General features: G+C 58.6%; 1 protein-coding gene across 3 annotated transcripts in view; it reads right to left on the bottom strand.

Annotated features, from left to right (window-relative positions):
• The window catches only part of SEMA3F (semaphorin 3F), a 29,416-nt gene extending 19,140 nt beyond the window's left edge, over positions 1-10,276 (bottom strand). For all 3 annotated transcript variants that reach the window (XM_060022538.1, XM_060022539.1, XM_060022540.1), the window contains exons 1-2: positions 9,816-10,276; positions 5,635-5,792 (exon numbers count right to left, since the gene is read on the bottom strand). In XM_060022538.1, the coding sequence (XP_059878521.1) occupies positions 5,635-5,746 (112 nt within the window). In that variant the 5' untranslated portion in view covers positions 5,747-5,792; positions 9,816-10,276. The remainder of the gene's footprint in view (positions 1-5,634; positions 5,793-9,815) is intronic.
• Between the last annotated feature and the right edge of the window lie 2,883 nt (positions 10,277-13,159).

Genomic DNA, 13,159 nt, shown 5'->3' with positions numbered 1-13,159 from the left:
AACAAACAAACAAAAAAGCCAAGCATTTAAAAAAAAAAAAGTTAACGCACAAAACACAATGAAGTCAGCACCATTTTTGCCCCCATTTTACAGATGAGGCAGCAGGGACACAGACGGACTTCACTACGCAAGGTCTACCCATGGCCAGGATGCAAGCTAGGCAGTTTGAGACCTCAGGATGCCGTTTCCATGGGGCCACTGCCATCCCTACCTTACATGGAGAAACCGGGGGTGGGAGAGCCTAAGCTACTTGTCTTAAGATCACACAGCTGACAAGGTAGGATAGAGGTTTGCCTGCCTTCAGGGCCAGCTCTCTCAACCACCACAGCACCACCTCTTCATTCTACCAAATTAAGTGTCCCACCGCCTGCCCTGGGGGAGGAGCGGGAGGTCTCCCTGGAGTCAGAAGCCAAGTACCCACGGCTCTGAAGACACCCTCTGGGCTCCCCACCACCTCTGGAGAGGTCACAGGGTTGGAGGTGCACACACACAGGTGCAGACAGCCAGGAGCCCACTCTGAGGCCGCCACTTCCCAAGCCACAGGGTGAAAGATGCCTTTATGGGCCAGGAGGAGATTTTTATCTTGGTGGTTTCTCTTTAAATTCTTTACGATTACGAAGCAGTGGGGGCTGCCAAGGAACATGATTTACTCCTTGAGCATGCACCAGCTCCTCACTCCGTGCCAAGGGAAGCTGGAGCCAGGGAGGGAGGGGTGGGCATCGTGCCAGGGAACCAGAGACAAGGCCTGTGCTAAGAAGGCCCAGCCAGTGGCGGTCCCATCTGAAGCTTGGCTGGACCTGGAAGGACCACAGCTGAGAGCCTCCGGCCCTGGCCTGGCTGACCCAGGCTGGGCCTCAGGCAGGCTCTCCCACAAGCACAAGGACCTGCCCCGCTCTCTCCGAGGGCTGATCCCTGGCCAGCTGAGGGGCAGCCAACCAGCACCCAGGACCTCCCAACTCCCAAAGCGGCCATTTCCAAGTTCACTCTCAGGAGTGAGGCGGCTCCCATTTCCAGGAAAACTGAGATCCGAAACGCAGGGATCTCGGCTCAAGTTCATGCTTTGGGTCTTCCTTCCTCCCTCATCAGGCTCATCCTGGAATACCCACACCTCCCCAGTTTGCTAGCTCCAAGTCCCCCTGTAGCTGTCAAAGCCACCTACCCAGCTCCCTGGTGCCACCCCTGGCCTCCAAGCTCCTGGGCCTTCTCACCTGTCCCTCGCAATCTGAAGCTCCAAGCCTGTTTGGCTGGCCAGGGAGCCCCCCTGGTGGGCAAGCCCCACTCCTCACACCATGCAGTCAGGCCAGCTAAGTCGAGGCTTGCTAAAGGCCATTCCAATTCAATCCGTATTCACCCCATACTCACTCCCCCTTGGGTGAAGTAAATAGACTGTGACCCTTCCTAACCTCCAATCTCCTCATTTCCTAATAAGGAGACCTGGCGACTTTGGTTCTCGAATGCCACACGCAAATGATGTAAGTGGTGGCACTGTTATGGGCCCAATAGCCCCAGAGGCTCAGGAGCTGGGCTGAGGAGGGCTGGTGGGCACTGACCAGCACCAACCCGTTCACCCTCCACCTGCAAAACGTCCTTCCCAAAGAGCAAGCCAGATACACCCAGACTCTTGAGAAGGTTGAACCCCAGGGCTGCTCTGGTCATAGAAGCCCTTTTCACTCCTGGACCCTGGTTTTCCTTCTCTGAAGGGAGAGAGCTTCCTAGAGGACTCTGATCAGTGGAGGGGCTGGGGTGATGGACAACTGGATTCATAGGAAATAAGCAAACCCAAGTGCTGTTTCTCCAGTGGTAGAGAGCACAAGAAGACTGACCAGTGCGAACCCAGCCCTTTCCTTGGGAAGTGAGGCTGGGCAGGCTAAAGCCGGCACTGCAGGGTCCTAGAGCTCGAGACCAAGCCCGAGCCCAAGCCCATGGAAGAGGGCTGCGCCTGCATCCCCAACCTGCCCTCCACCCCCAGTCCTGGGACAGGTTCAGACATCAGGCAGAGCCAGGCTCCATCTTAGTCCTGCTCCTGAGTGACCCGGGAAAACCTCTGGGTCTGATTCCTCACAGGATACCCAGGCAGTCCCCCTCCCCAGGCCTTGGAGGGACTACCACTTGGTTATCATCATGGGTACCTACTGTTATTTCTATTATTTTCATCTTTCCTGACCTCCCCTGGCAAGGTGACCTTCCATTCCATCTCCTTACTCCGGCCTCAGTTTCCCCAGTAGCCCAGCCACCTCATGTCATCACAAGACCGCTTTCCCCCTCCAAACACCTCTTGGCCTCAAGTCCTGGCTAAAGCCAGCCCAGGCAGCAGCAGTGTATTGTGGGGGTGGCTTCCTGGGAAAAAGTAAACATTCCCCAAGCTAAACAAAGGACCTGGCAGGGCCCTCACACCTCCCTCTGCAGTGGGAAGTGGTACCCCAGGGCTTGGACCATCTCAGGGTGGGGGAAGGGAGAGGTTTTTTTCTCCCAGGCTTGGCCAGTGACTCTGGGGTTAAGGGGACTCCAGGCCCAGGCAAGGATAGGTGGTGAAAAGAGGGCCCTGCTGCCCAGGCTCTCTAGTTGTAAGCATCCACGAGCTCTCAAAAAATAGCTCTCCTGCTCCTGAAAATCCTCCCCACTTGACCCCTCATTTCTGCATGACCTTGGCTGTGCTGCTGATGGAAGCTCAGCAGATGGGCCATAGGAGTCTCCCCACTCTGACTGAACCCTAGGTCCCTTCTCCCTTAAACCCTCTCTCAGCTTTAGGCCTGGCTGGGGTGCCCAGGCGGATGGGCAGGCAGCAAGCCCAAGCCTGGCCCAGTTCCTGCCTTTGTTCCTTTATCTGCCCTGGGCAGTGCGGCCCCTCATACCAGAACCTCCGGCTTAGAGGGTCTGACCCGTCTAGGCCGGAACTAGCACCTCCCAACTGCAGCAGGACCCAGGCAAGGGAGGGGATGTGCCTAGGGTAAGGGAGGCCCTGAGGCCTGGTATGGCAGCCGCTATATCCATCCAAGGCACAGATGGAGAAACTGAGGCATGAAGCCACAGTGACCACCAGTGTTCCCAAGAGCAGCCCTCTCTGTGCCCCTCTTGTATATACAGGAGGAGAAGCTCCCCCCAGCCCTGGTCACAGCCAGGCCAGGGTCCAGGTTCTGTAGGTGTTGGTCTCCATTCTCACTCCACAAATGATCAGTGAGGGCCTACTCCTCACTGAGGGCCGCATCGTAGGCATGAGCTGCCTGAGACCATCCAGCATGAGGGGGGATAGGGGTGCACAGGGCCTGGTGCACAGTAAGTGCTGAGCTCCTAGGAGGCACCGGCCAGCTGGGTGTCCATTGTCTTTTCAGCCACTTTGTCTGTGAGCACCCCATCTTGTTCACTGCACAGTCCCCAGTGCTCAGCACAGGGCCTGGCACATGGCAGGTACTCAAGAATCTGCTAAACTAAGTGACATTTAAGCATAAAAGTAGGACAGGAGATCAAGTAGGAAACAGAAAGGTCATTCAGGACAGGGAAATCTGCCCGTGCAAAAGCACAGAGGCCTGGGGATGGGGTGGCCCCAGGCAGCCAACAGCCCCACCCCAGGCTGCCACAACAGTCAGCGCCACAGACTGGCTGCCAGTGAGTTGGGCTTTTAGTCACTGTGGGTGTCAGCTTCAGAGCTAACTGAGGGGGAATCGACCTGACCGATGTGGGCTTCAGGCGTCGGCAAGGCCAGAGCACCAGCACTATTTCTGGCCTCTCCTCTGCCTCCTGCCTGACCGTGGCCCTGCCCTTGCCTGATACTCGGTTTCCCTCTCTGGAAAAAAGAAACAAAAGCCTTTGCCCCTTTGCCCCTGCAGGTCCAAGAAGGTTTAAAAGGAGTGTACAGAGACCCTCCCAATATCTTGTTTCTCCTGCTTCCTCTCATGGGTCTCCAGGGTGATGACAAAAGTAATACCCAGAGTGGACGTCTTGGTTCCAGGATCCCAGGGGTGCGGAAACCAAGTCACCTGCCCTGCCCCTGTGGGGGGAGGGGATGCTCTATTCTCCCTGCTGGCACCATGGGCTTGGAATGGGGTGAGAAGGGGACCAGGCCCCTTCAATATTTATTAATCAGCTCCGAGGACTTCCACCAGGAAAGGGTAGAGATATCAGCAGAATAAGTATCTCACCTTCTTAGGCCTAGGAGAGGAGTTGTCTTTTACAACCCAAACCAATCAACTCTTCTGCCCATTTCTCAGGCCCTGTGCAGGACTCCTTCCAGGCACATCCTCAGAAATTCACTCCCCACTCCCCCATCAAGTTGCACAGGTAATATGGGGCCAGGAGAGGGGCGCTGCTGGGGGACATGGGAACATGGTGAGGTGGGGGCTGGGCCTCAGCCAAGCCTGAGGAAGGAAAGGTTGGCCCAGCCTTTCACCCTTATAAGTGCATCCGGAAATCTGGTCAGCCAGGGCTGAGTCGGCCCCACCCAGGGCAGGCAGCTGGACCAAGTGACCCTGGGCCAGAGGAGGGCCAAGGCTGAGAACTCAGCGGTGACCCCAGGTCCCCCAAGCATGGCTGCTGTCCCTTATCCCAGGCCGAGGGCAGACTCTTGGATCATGCACACCTTTGAGGAAGTGGCTAGTGAGTGAGCCATCGGTATGCCTGGAGAGTGTGTGTGGCACGCGTGTTCACCTGCCTAGTGGGTTAGCTGCAAAGGTGATGGAGCCAGTGACTTCAAGCAAAGTGCTCACTGGGGATGTCAGGCCTGTCAGAACAGCACGTGCTCTCCCTGAACTCACCGGGTGGTCTAGTCTCTAGTCACAGCCAAGAGCCCCCTCCCCAATTCCTGGGAACCCCTCTCACGTGGAGACCCATAGGAAGGTTCCTCAAGCACCCACAGCCCAGCAGAGCAGGTCCTGCTCCTCTAGCTTTCGGAGGCCTCAGTGTCTGCCCTGATTGTCTCACCAGGCAGGGCAGGACCAGTGGCAGGGAAGGGCTTCTGTTTGTTTTGTTTTGTTTTTTTTTGTGGTATGCAGGCCTCTCACTGTTGTGGCCTCTCCCGTTGCGGAGCACAGGCTCCGGACGCGCAGGCTCAGTGGCCATGGCTCACGGGCCCAGCCGCTCCGCGGCATGTGGGATCTTCCCGAACCGGGGCACGAACCCGTGTCCCCTGCATCGGCAGGCAGACTCTTAACCACTGCGCCACCAGGGAAACCCAGAGAAGGGCTTCTGCAAACACAAGTTTGAAAGGCAAGACACCTCTGTTACCCCAGTTATCACACAGAGGGAGATGCTCTGCAGACTCAAACCCAGAGGCCACACATTCTGGCTCTAGAAGCGGTCTGGGGACTTCCCTGGCGGTATAGTGGTTGAGACTCCATGCTTCCACTGCAGGTTCAATCCCTGGTCGGGGAACTGAGATCCCTCATGCCATGCAGCCAAAAAAAAAAACAAAAAAAGCAGCAACCCAGACTCAGGACCCTTCTCCAAATATCTAAGTAGTCCAGTCTCCAGCTTTTCCCAGCAAGTCACCACCTCCTTTGTCAGCCCCAACACACCCAGTGTGACCCATGTGGCTGCACAATTTGTCCTTTTTTGCTCTGACCTCTCTTCTCTCTCCTGTGCAACAGGGCCAAGTGCTCTGGACAGAGGAGGATGCTGGGGAACAGCAAGGCAGCCTCTTACCTTTAAATGAGAGCCGGACCCGGGGCGTGGCCGGGAGGTAGTCCTGGGTTGGGGTGGCTGGCCAGGCCCCAGTCAGTAGGGAAGCCCAGAGGAGGAGGCCAGCGACAGGCATTGTGGGAGGGGCCTAGGGCCCAGAAATCAGGCAGCCGGCTAGACACCTGGGAGGGGGAGCAAGATTGCAATGTGTGAGGCAGAGTGGGGTATCCTGCCCTACCAACATTTCCCTGTGTAATTCTGCCCAAGGTGCCTCAGTTTCCCTATCTGAATAAATAGGGCGATGGGTGTCTCCTTGCTCACACCCTCAGACTGGGCCCATGAATGGCTCAGTGTGAAAACCTCATATTCTTTCTTGTCCCAAACAATGGGTCTAAAGACCAGCCACTGAGTGCAGCCTAGGGTCACCAGGACTAATAGGCGCCATGGGAGACTCAAACCCTCCCCGCATCACAGCTTCCTGACTTCCATTCACAGTGCTCAGCTCAAGCAGGTGATCTTACAGCCCTCTCTAGTTCCCTTGCATCCACCCCCAACCCAACGGGCTGTTCCTTCCCTCTCCCACTTCAAGGAATGAGGGAAGAGATGGGTCCAGTCCTGCTGGCTCCAGCCAAATCTCTCCTTCTAGTATAGGAAAATCTGAACCTGATTATTGGGGTTGGGAGCATGAGGGAGTGGAGGATGAGTGAGACACACATAGATGGCCTAGAGTGAGAGAGAGACAGCAGCCAGAAAAGGAGAGTCAAAGAACAGTAGGGTCTACTTTTACTGAAATCACAGCAGGAGGGATCCAGGTCGGACATACAGAAGGACTTCCTGCCAGGAAAATTTCCAGCTCTGCCTACAGAGGGCAAAGAAGGGGAGCGAGGACAGCCAGCAGGCCTGGGTCAGGGTCTGAGCCAGCCTCAGTGTCCCCTGCAGAACTCCCATACCCCCAGCAGGCCCAAGTTTCCATACAATGTTTTTCAAATATTGTCTCCCCAGGCAGACTGGCTGTTGGGTAAACGCAGCCCAGCACCAGTTGTCTGAACATATTGCTCCCTCCAGGCGAAAACCAGTGCCAACTTCCCAACCGCGCCCCCCCAACCAGATGCACTGGGGGTGGGGGCACCAAGAATGACAATGTGAGCCCCATCCCCCAGATCTGTCTGGCCTACTTCCTTCTCCCATGGGAGACAGGACCCCGGGCCCACTTCTAGGACCCTGAGGTGAGGGTGGGGTGTAAGAGGTAACGTGGCCTGTTAATCCCCTGCACTAGCTAACACATACTGAGGCAAGGCCCAGGCTCCACATCTGACTGTCCAACCCCACTCGACAGACCCTGATGCCCTCCCTAGCCCACCTCCCCCGAGACCTTGCCTCTCCTGCCAAGCAAACCACTGGTGGTTCCTCAGACAGGAAGTGCAGCTTCAGGCTGACTGACCCATTCCCCATGTGGTGCCCTCTGTGGGAACACCCTCTCCTGAGTGCCTGACACACCTCTCATGTTCCTTCCAAATCCCCCATCACAGGTGCTCCCTCCTAGGGAGGATGGCTGAAGGAAGGAGGGGAGAATTAGAACCAGTCCTTCCGCCAGTCTGCTGGGGCACAAAGCTGGTGCTGACTGAATGGCAGGCCCTGATGAGGCGGGCACGCGGAAGAAAGGGCTGTGCAGCTACCAGCACCCTGGGGTTCACCTGGGAGGCCCCCACTAACAGTTGTGGATATACACACGTCCACACTTACATGCCCACACTCGTCCTTACAAGCATATGTTTGTTCAAGAACTTGACCTGCTAGTGGGGTGGGGCTCAAGGAAGCTGGGAGACACTGTCCTGGCTTGGGAAGGACAAGATGCAGGCTGGGTCCCTTAGAGAGCTTTGTTCCTCTGTATCAGGGGGCTCAGGGTGACTTGCCTCCTGTCCTCCCTGTGACCTCATTTCTCCTACAGCCATTTTCATGGTGACAAGGTCAGGGTCACCAAGGACAGTGGTGGAGTCCCCCAAGGTGTCCAGAAATGAGGAGGGCTTTGCTCCACTGGGCCCCTACAGGGACCTCCCACAATGCTTTGGCCCTTTAAAAGGGTGAATAGGGGATGTTCAAATCTGTTGGGGCCTCAGGCCCAAGTCTAGGCCCCCTCCTTGGCAGCCTGGGGGGTGGAGGAGAGAAGGAGAGGGAAGGAAAAAGAGGAAGAGAAGGACAGAGAGAGGAAAGGGGAGGGCATTTCCACAGTTGCTTCCCCTCTGCCAGCCCCTAGATGCATTCCACCCAGCCCCAGCCCCGGAGAAGCCCCCAGTCTGGCCCAGCCCAGGTGGGTGGACAGAGAAGGAACAGCCACCGCCACCTGGGAGCCCACCAGGAGGAGAGCAGAGAAGGAAGGAAGGAAGGAAAGAAGGCTGGCGGGAGGGAGCAAGGGAGGGAGGCAGGCGGGAGGGAGGAGGAGAGAGGAGGAGAGAGGGAGGAGAGAGGGAGGGACGGAGGAGAGACGTTCGAACAAAGAACCGAGGAGCTGGGGCTGGCAAGGGGTGCAGGGAAGGGGCGGCCAGACGAGGGGGTCTGGAGGCACCTGGGGGTGGGGCAGGGGGCTAGGAGGTCGAATTGTCCAGACTGATCCAGACTTCTCAGGCTTGGGGGGGTTGTGGGGGACAGCCTGCCTCAGGGAAGGAAGGTTGGCTCCTTCGAACTGAGAACAGCCTGGATGGAAGGGAGGCAGGAGCAGGGGCTGCGGGGGAACATGGTGAAGAAATTATTAACAGCACCCCACCCCCCACCTAGCTGCTCTCATACTCCCCCCAGCAGGCCAGAGCTCCTTCCTGACTCCTTGGCTTCCCCCTCCCCCAACACCCTATGGACCAGGAAGCGGAGACACACCAGCATAGCTAGGATTGAAACCCCCCCTTTCATGGCCAGGGTTTCCCAGTCAAGGTCACCTGGCTTCGCTCCATCTTCCCCTTCAAGGTATTCCTGGAGCGGCAGGGGTCTGAGGCTGGGTTCCTGGCCTCCTCTCCCCAACCCCCTGCACTTCTGGGCCTGGCTCCTTCAGAACTGAGGGGCAGCAACAGGGGTAGGCGTGCCCAGTGTCCTCACCTTCCAGGACACCTTACCCCAAGGGTCCAGGCACACTCCCTATGCAGCCTGGGAAAAGGCTCCAGCTCCATCCAACCCCCTGGACTGGAATGAGCCTACCAACCTCTGGGTGCAGTTTCCCTATCTCTCCAACTAGGACAGGGGCTTCTGGGAGACAATCTGTATGAATTCAGGACAGGAACTCCCAACCTCCAGAGCAGACACATCGGTGCCTTCATTCCCCCCCTCCCGCCTCCCCCAGGTGTTCATGGGCTGGTGTTCACAACACAGTTATCTCAAGAATTAGAAGTTATTTATCCAGCCAGGCCTCCAGACCTAGCTCCAGCTGACCCCTCCTGCCAGTCCTGCCTCATTCCTGGGCCACCTTGACACGTTCTGGTCCCACCTGCTCTAAGCAAGTCCACCTAGCTCCTAGTGTCCCCTGCCCACTTAACCACTGGGGCCCCAGCCTGCCCAGATCAGGGGCTTGACTGCAGGCTCTCCCAGCTCACTTACTCCCCACATACAGCAGGGCCCCTAATCCAAGCAAGACTCCCTGCTGGAAAACAAACCCAAACTAGCAGCAGAGGGTCAGGGGGCTGGCACAGAGCTGGGAGAAAAGCCTTGGGGCTGGCAGTCCTGCCCTGTTGATCTTGGAGACCCTCCACGTGGGGGCTGCCAGTATAGCGCTTCCCTTCCAGCAGACGATCCCCAGATCCGGACACTGAGGCAGGGCAGGCGTACCTACTGGGGAAGAACGCTGCCTGAGGCGTTAGTGGGAGAGCTCAGCCAGGAGAAAGGGCATGAGGCCTCCCGCTCCAGGAACAAGGCGGTGGAGGTGTATGGGAACACCCACCCACCCACCCAGAACCTTTCACAGAAAAAGTTGCTTTGCACACTGGTGACCCCGCAGGCCACATCCTCCACACATCTCCACATCGCTTCGATGCTGAGGGTCGGGGCAGCCCGGCCAGGTATAGGCACCCACTCGTCTGGTCACCCCTGCGTCCGCGGAAAGCCCCCTGGCTCTCTGAGCCCCAAGCCCCGGACACTTGCGCAGAGTTGCAGTGCCGCGGGTCCCAGAGGGATCGCGGGGTGGCCCGGCTGCCTGACCGCTCCCTCCCGGTTCCCGCCGCACTCACCTCTTCCACGGCGGAGGGGCCTGGGCTCCCGAGCAGCGGCGGCGGCGGCAGCAGAGGGGCTCCCGGTTGAGCCGGTCCGCGCTAGCGGCCCCCCGGGGCCATGGCCCTGCCCGCGCCCTCTCGCCGCTGTGCCTGAGCCCGGGTCGGGGCCGCGGCCCCGGCTTAACGGGTTCTGCGGGCTTCGGGCGCGTCAGCAGTCGAGGCCCCGGGCCCCATCCCGGGCCATGGGAAGGCTCAGGGGCGCTCGGGGCCGCCTCCCCCCGGGTGGGCTGCGGGCGCCCCCTGGCCGGCGCGCCGAGGGCGCATTCCCCGGAGCGGGGCGCGGGCGACGGCGCGCGCTGGGCTTCGGGGAGCTACGCTCGGCTTGGCTCGGTGGCGCTGTGCTCGCCTGGTCTCTGGACTGGGGCCGGCCGGCCGCGCTGGGCTGCGCTCGGGGGTCGCCGGACCGCGGCCGTACCCTCGCTCGCTCGCTTGCTCTGGTCTCGCGGCCGCCGGCGGGACGGGGCGCTCGGAGCCGCGCGGGGAGAGCCGGCAATTGGCCGCCCGTGGGCGACATTTGCATAGCGCGGCCCCGCCCCGTCCGCCTCGCCCGGCCCCACCCCCAGGGCGGGACCCGCCCGGCCGCCGTCCCGCCCCCTCTCCACCTGTCCGCGGGCTGGGCTCGATGCTCCCAGGCGGTGGGGCAGCCTGCGCCCAGGGAGGCTAATCGGCACCCCGCGCCCCCGCCCTGGCTTCGCAGGCGGCGCCCCCGCCCCGCCCTGGCTTTGTCTATCCGTGGATACACCGCGCACACCGCGCCTGGTGTTTACCCGAGCACTCAACTCCCTGGCGGGAAGGGCAGACGCGCCCGGGAGCAACGAGCCTGCGCTCACCTGCGCACCCCCTGCCGTGTCCCTCCTTCCCACTCGCTGCCCGCCATGCCTGGCCCAGCGTGAGACCCGCAGCTCAGGGCCCGGGACTGCCCGGGCCGCTCAGCAGGTGGCAGTGCAGCCCCTGGGACGGCTGGCATGGCGGGACCTGCCCGCCGCCTCCAGCCCAAGCCAGGTCAGCCTTACAGCTCCGTTCAACCGCTGTAGAGCTCCCTGAGACGCCCTCAGCAGCCGGTCCTATTTCAAGCCAGTAGCCCCACGGACCCACCCCCTTACAGTTCCATACCCCAGAGGAGCCGGATAGGGGTTCCTAAAAGGGACATTGGCTTTCAAATGGCCTCCTGATGAACTGAGGGCCCTGCAACTGATCCGAGGAAGGGACCCTCCAGCCAACCTAACCCTACTCCCAAGGCCGTAGCCTCACCAGCCAGGACCACAGCCTCAGCCTGGCCCCATGCACTTTGCCAAGGTCCCAGTGGGCATAGGACCTCTTTGTCCTCCTTCTCCTCCCTCTTCTCCTATTCCCTCCCCTTCCTCCTCTCTCCTTTCTATTCTTTCCTCTCTCCTCCTCTGCCCTCCCCTTCTCTTCCCCCTCTTTCCTCTCCCCCTATTTTTCCTTGTCTGCTTCCTCCTTCTCTCCTTTCTCCTCCTTTCCTCCTCTTCCTCTACACTCCTCCTTTCTCTCTTCCTCCCTTGTTCCCCCTCTCCTCTCTCTTCCTTCTCCCTCTTCTCTTCCTGGCTAACAAGACATCTCTCACTCTGACCTATTGGCTGGTTGACTGCAAATGTAGGTTGGGGTGGGATGTTAGGGATCCTGCTGAGGGTCTCCTGACCCGGACTTGGACTTGGAGTGCTGGCGCACATGTTCCAAGCAGAGGCTGGCCACTGGATCTAAGGAAACACCAGCCTGCAGGGTTTTTTTTGTTTTTTGGCCGCACCATGTGGCATGCGGGATCTTAGTTCACTGACCAGGGATTGAACCCGTGCCCCCTGCATTCGGAGTGCAGAGTCTTAGCCACTGGACCACCAGGGAAGTCCCTTTGCTCTTTTTTTTTTTTTTTTGGTTGCAGCCTGCAGTAATGGTGGCTGCAGTGACAGTGCCTGCATGTCTCTCACTGTCATGTCTCATTTAAAAACACTGTATCGGGTTTCCCTGGTGGCGCAGTGGTTGGGAGTCTGCCTGCCGATGCGGGGGACATGGGTTCGTGCCCCGGTCCGGGAGGATCCCACATGCCGCGGAGCAGCTGGGCCCGTGAGCCATGGCCGCTGGGCCTGCGCGTCCAGAGCCTGTGCTCTGCAACGGGAGAGGCCACAGCAGTGAGAGGCCCGCGTACCGCAAAAAACAAAAAACACAAAACACCGTGTCGGGACTTCCCTGGTGGTGCAGTGGCTAAGAATCCGCCTGCCAATGCAGGAGACACGGGTTCGATCCTTGGTCTGGGAAGATCCCATATGCCGCGGAGCAAATAAGCTCGTGCGCCACAACCACTGAGCCTGCGCTCTAGAGGCCGTGAGCCACAACTACTGAGCTCGTGTGCTGCAACTACTGTAGCCCACACACCTGGAGCCTGTGCTCCACAACAAGAGAAGCCACCACAATGAGAAGCCCGTGCACCACAATGAAGAGTAGCCCCAGCTTGCTACCCCTAGAGAAAGCCCACGCGCAACAACGAAGACCCAACGCTGCCAAAAAATTGAAAAAATAAAAAAATAAAAATAAAATCACTCTGTCAGTCATTCCTCCTCATCCCCACTCCTCTGTACCAGGGTCACCCCTGAGGTCACCACCACTGCACCACCATTACCAGTGCAGCATATGACACCATTACTGTGGTTTCCAAAGCCATCAATTCCAACACCACCCCACAACCTCCCTGGCTTCCTCAGAGCCTGGCCTCCTCTGTCACCACCACCAGCATGATCATTATCCTGCTCACTAAAGCAGAACTGTGAGGACTTGCCAAAGACAACTCCAGGGTTCTGGGTTAGGAAGGAAAGAGACTCAATTGATTTGTCCATGGAGCACCTCTCAGACACACAGATTAGGCCCAGCACACAGAGTTCTTTGGTGGCAGGGGGGTGGGAGGAAGGGGACAAGGAAAGGGAGGAGAGCTAGAGCTGGGCTTGGCTGCACACAGTGGAGTGATGCCACTTCTCTTCTAATCAGTGTGAGAAGGCTGAGTAATCAATAAAAATCAAAATAATTTTATTATTGCCACAGTGAATCCACACTGCACCCTTGCCCTGTGTGTGTCATGCTGGGATGAGCATTTTGTAACACTATTTGTCATTTTATATATAATATGTATCATTGGGAGGAATACTGTGGAGCCTCCTGTGATTTTGCCTTCAATTGCAGGAGTCCAAAGACCCCTTGAAACCAGCCCCTGATGCGGGGTTGGGAGGCCCTGCATGCCAGCAGGGTTTATGGTCTTTTGCCCCCTCCCCAGCACTTCACAATCCCATTGAGAAGCA

The sequence above is a fragment of the Delphinus delphis genome, chromosome 10 (assembly GCF_949987515.2).
Source record: "Delphinus delphis chromosome 10, mDelDel1.2, whole genome shotgun sequence".
NCBI lineage: Eukaryota > Metazoa > Chordata > Mammalia > Artiodactyla > Delphinidae > Delphinus > Delphinus delphis.
The sequence above is the reverse complement of the archived record's forward strand: the minus strand, read 5'-3'. Positions and strand labels throughout refer to the sequence as shown.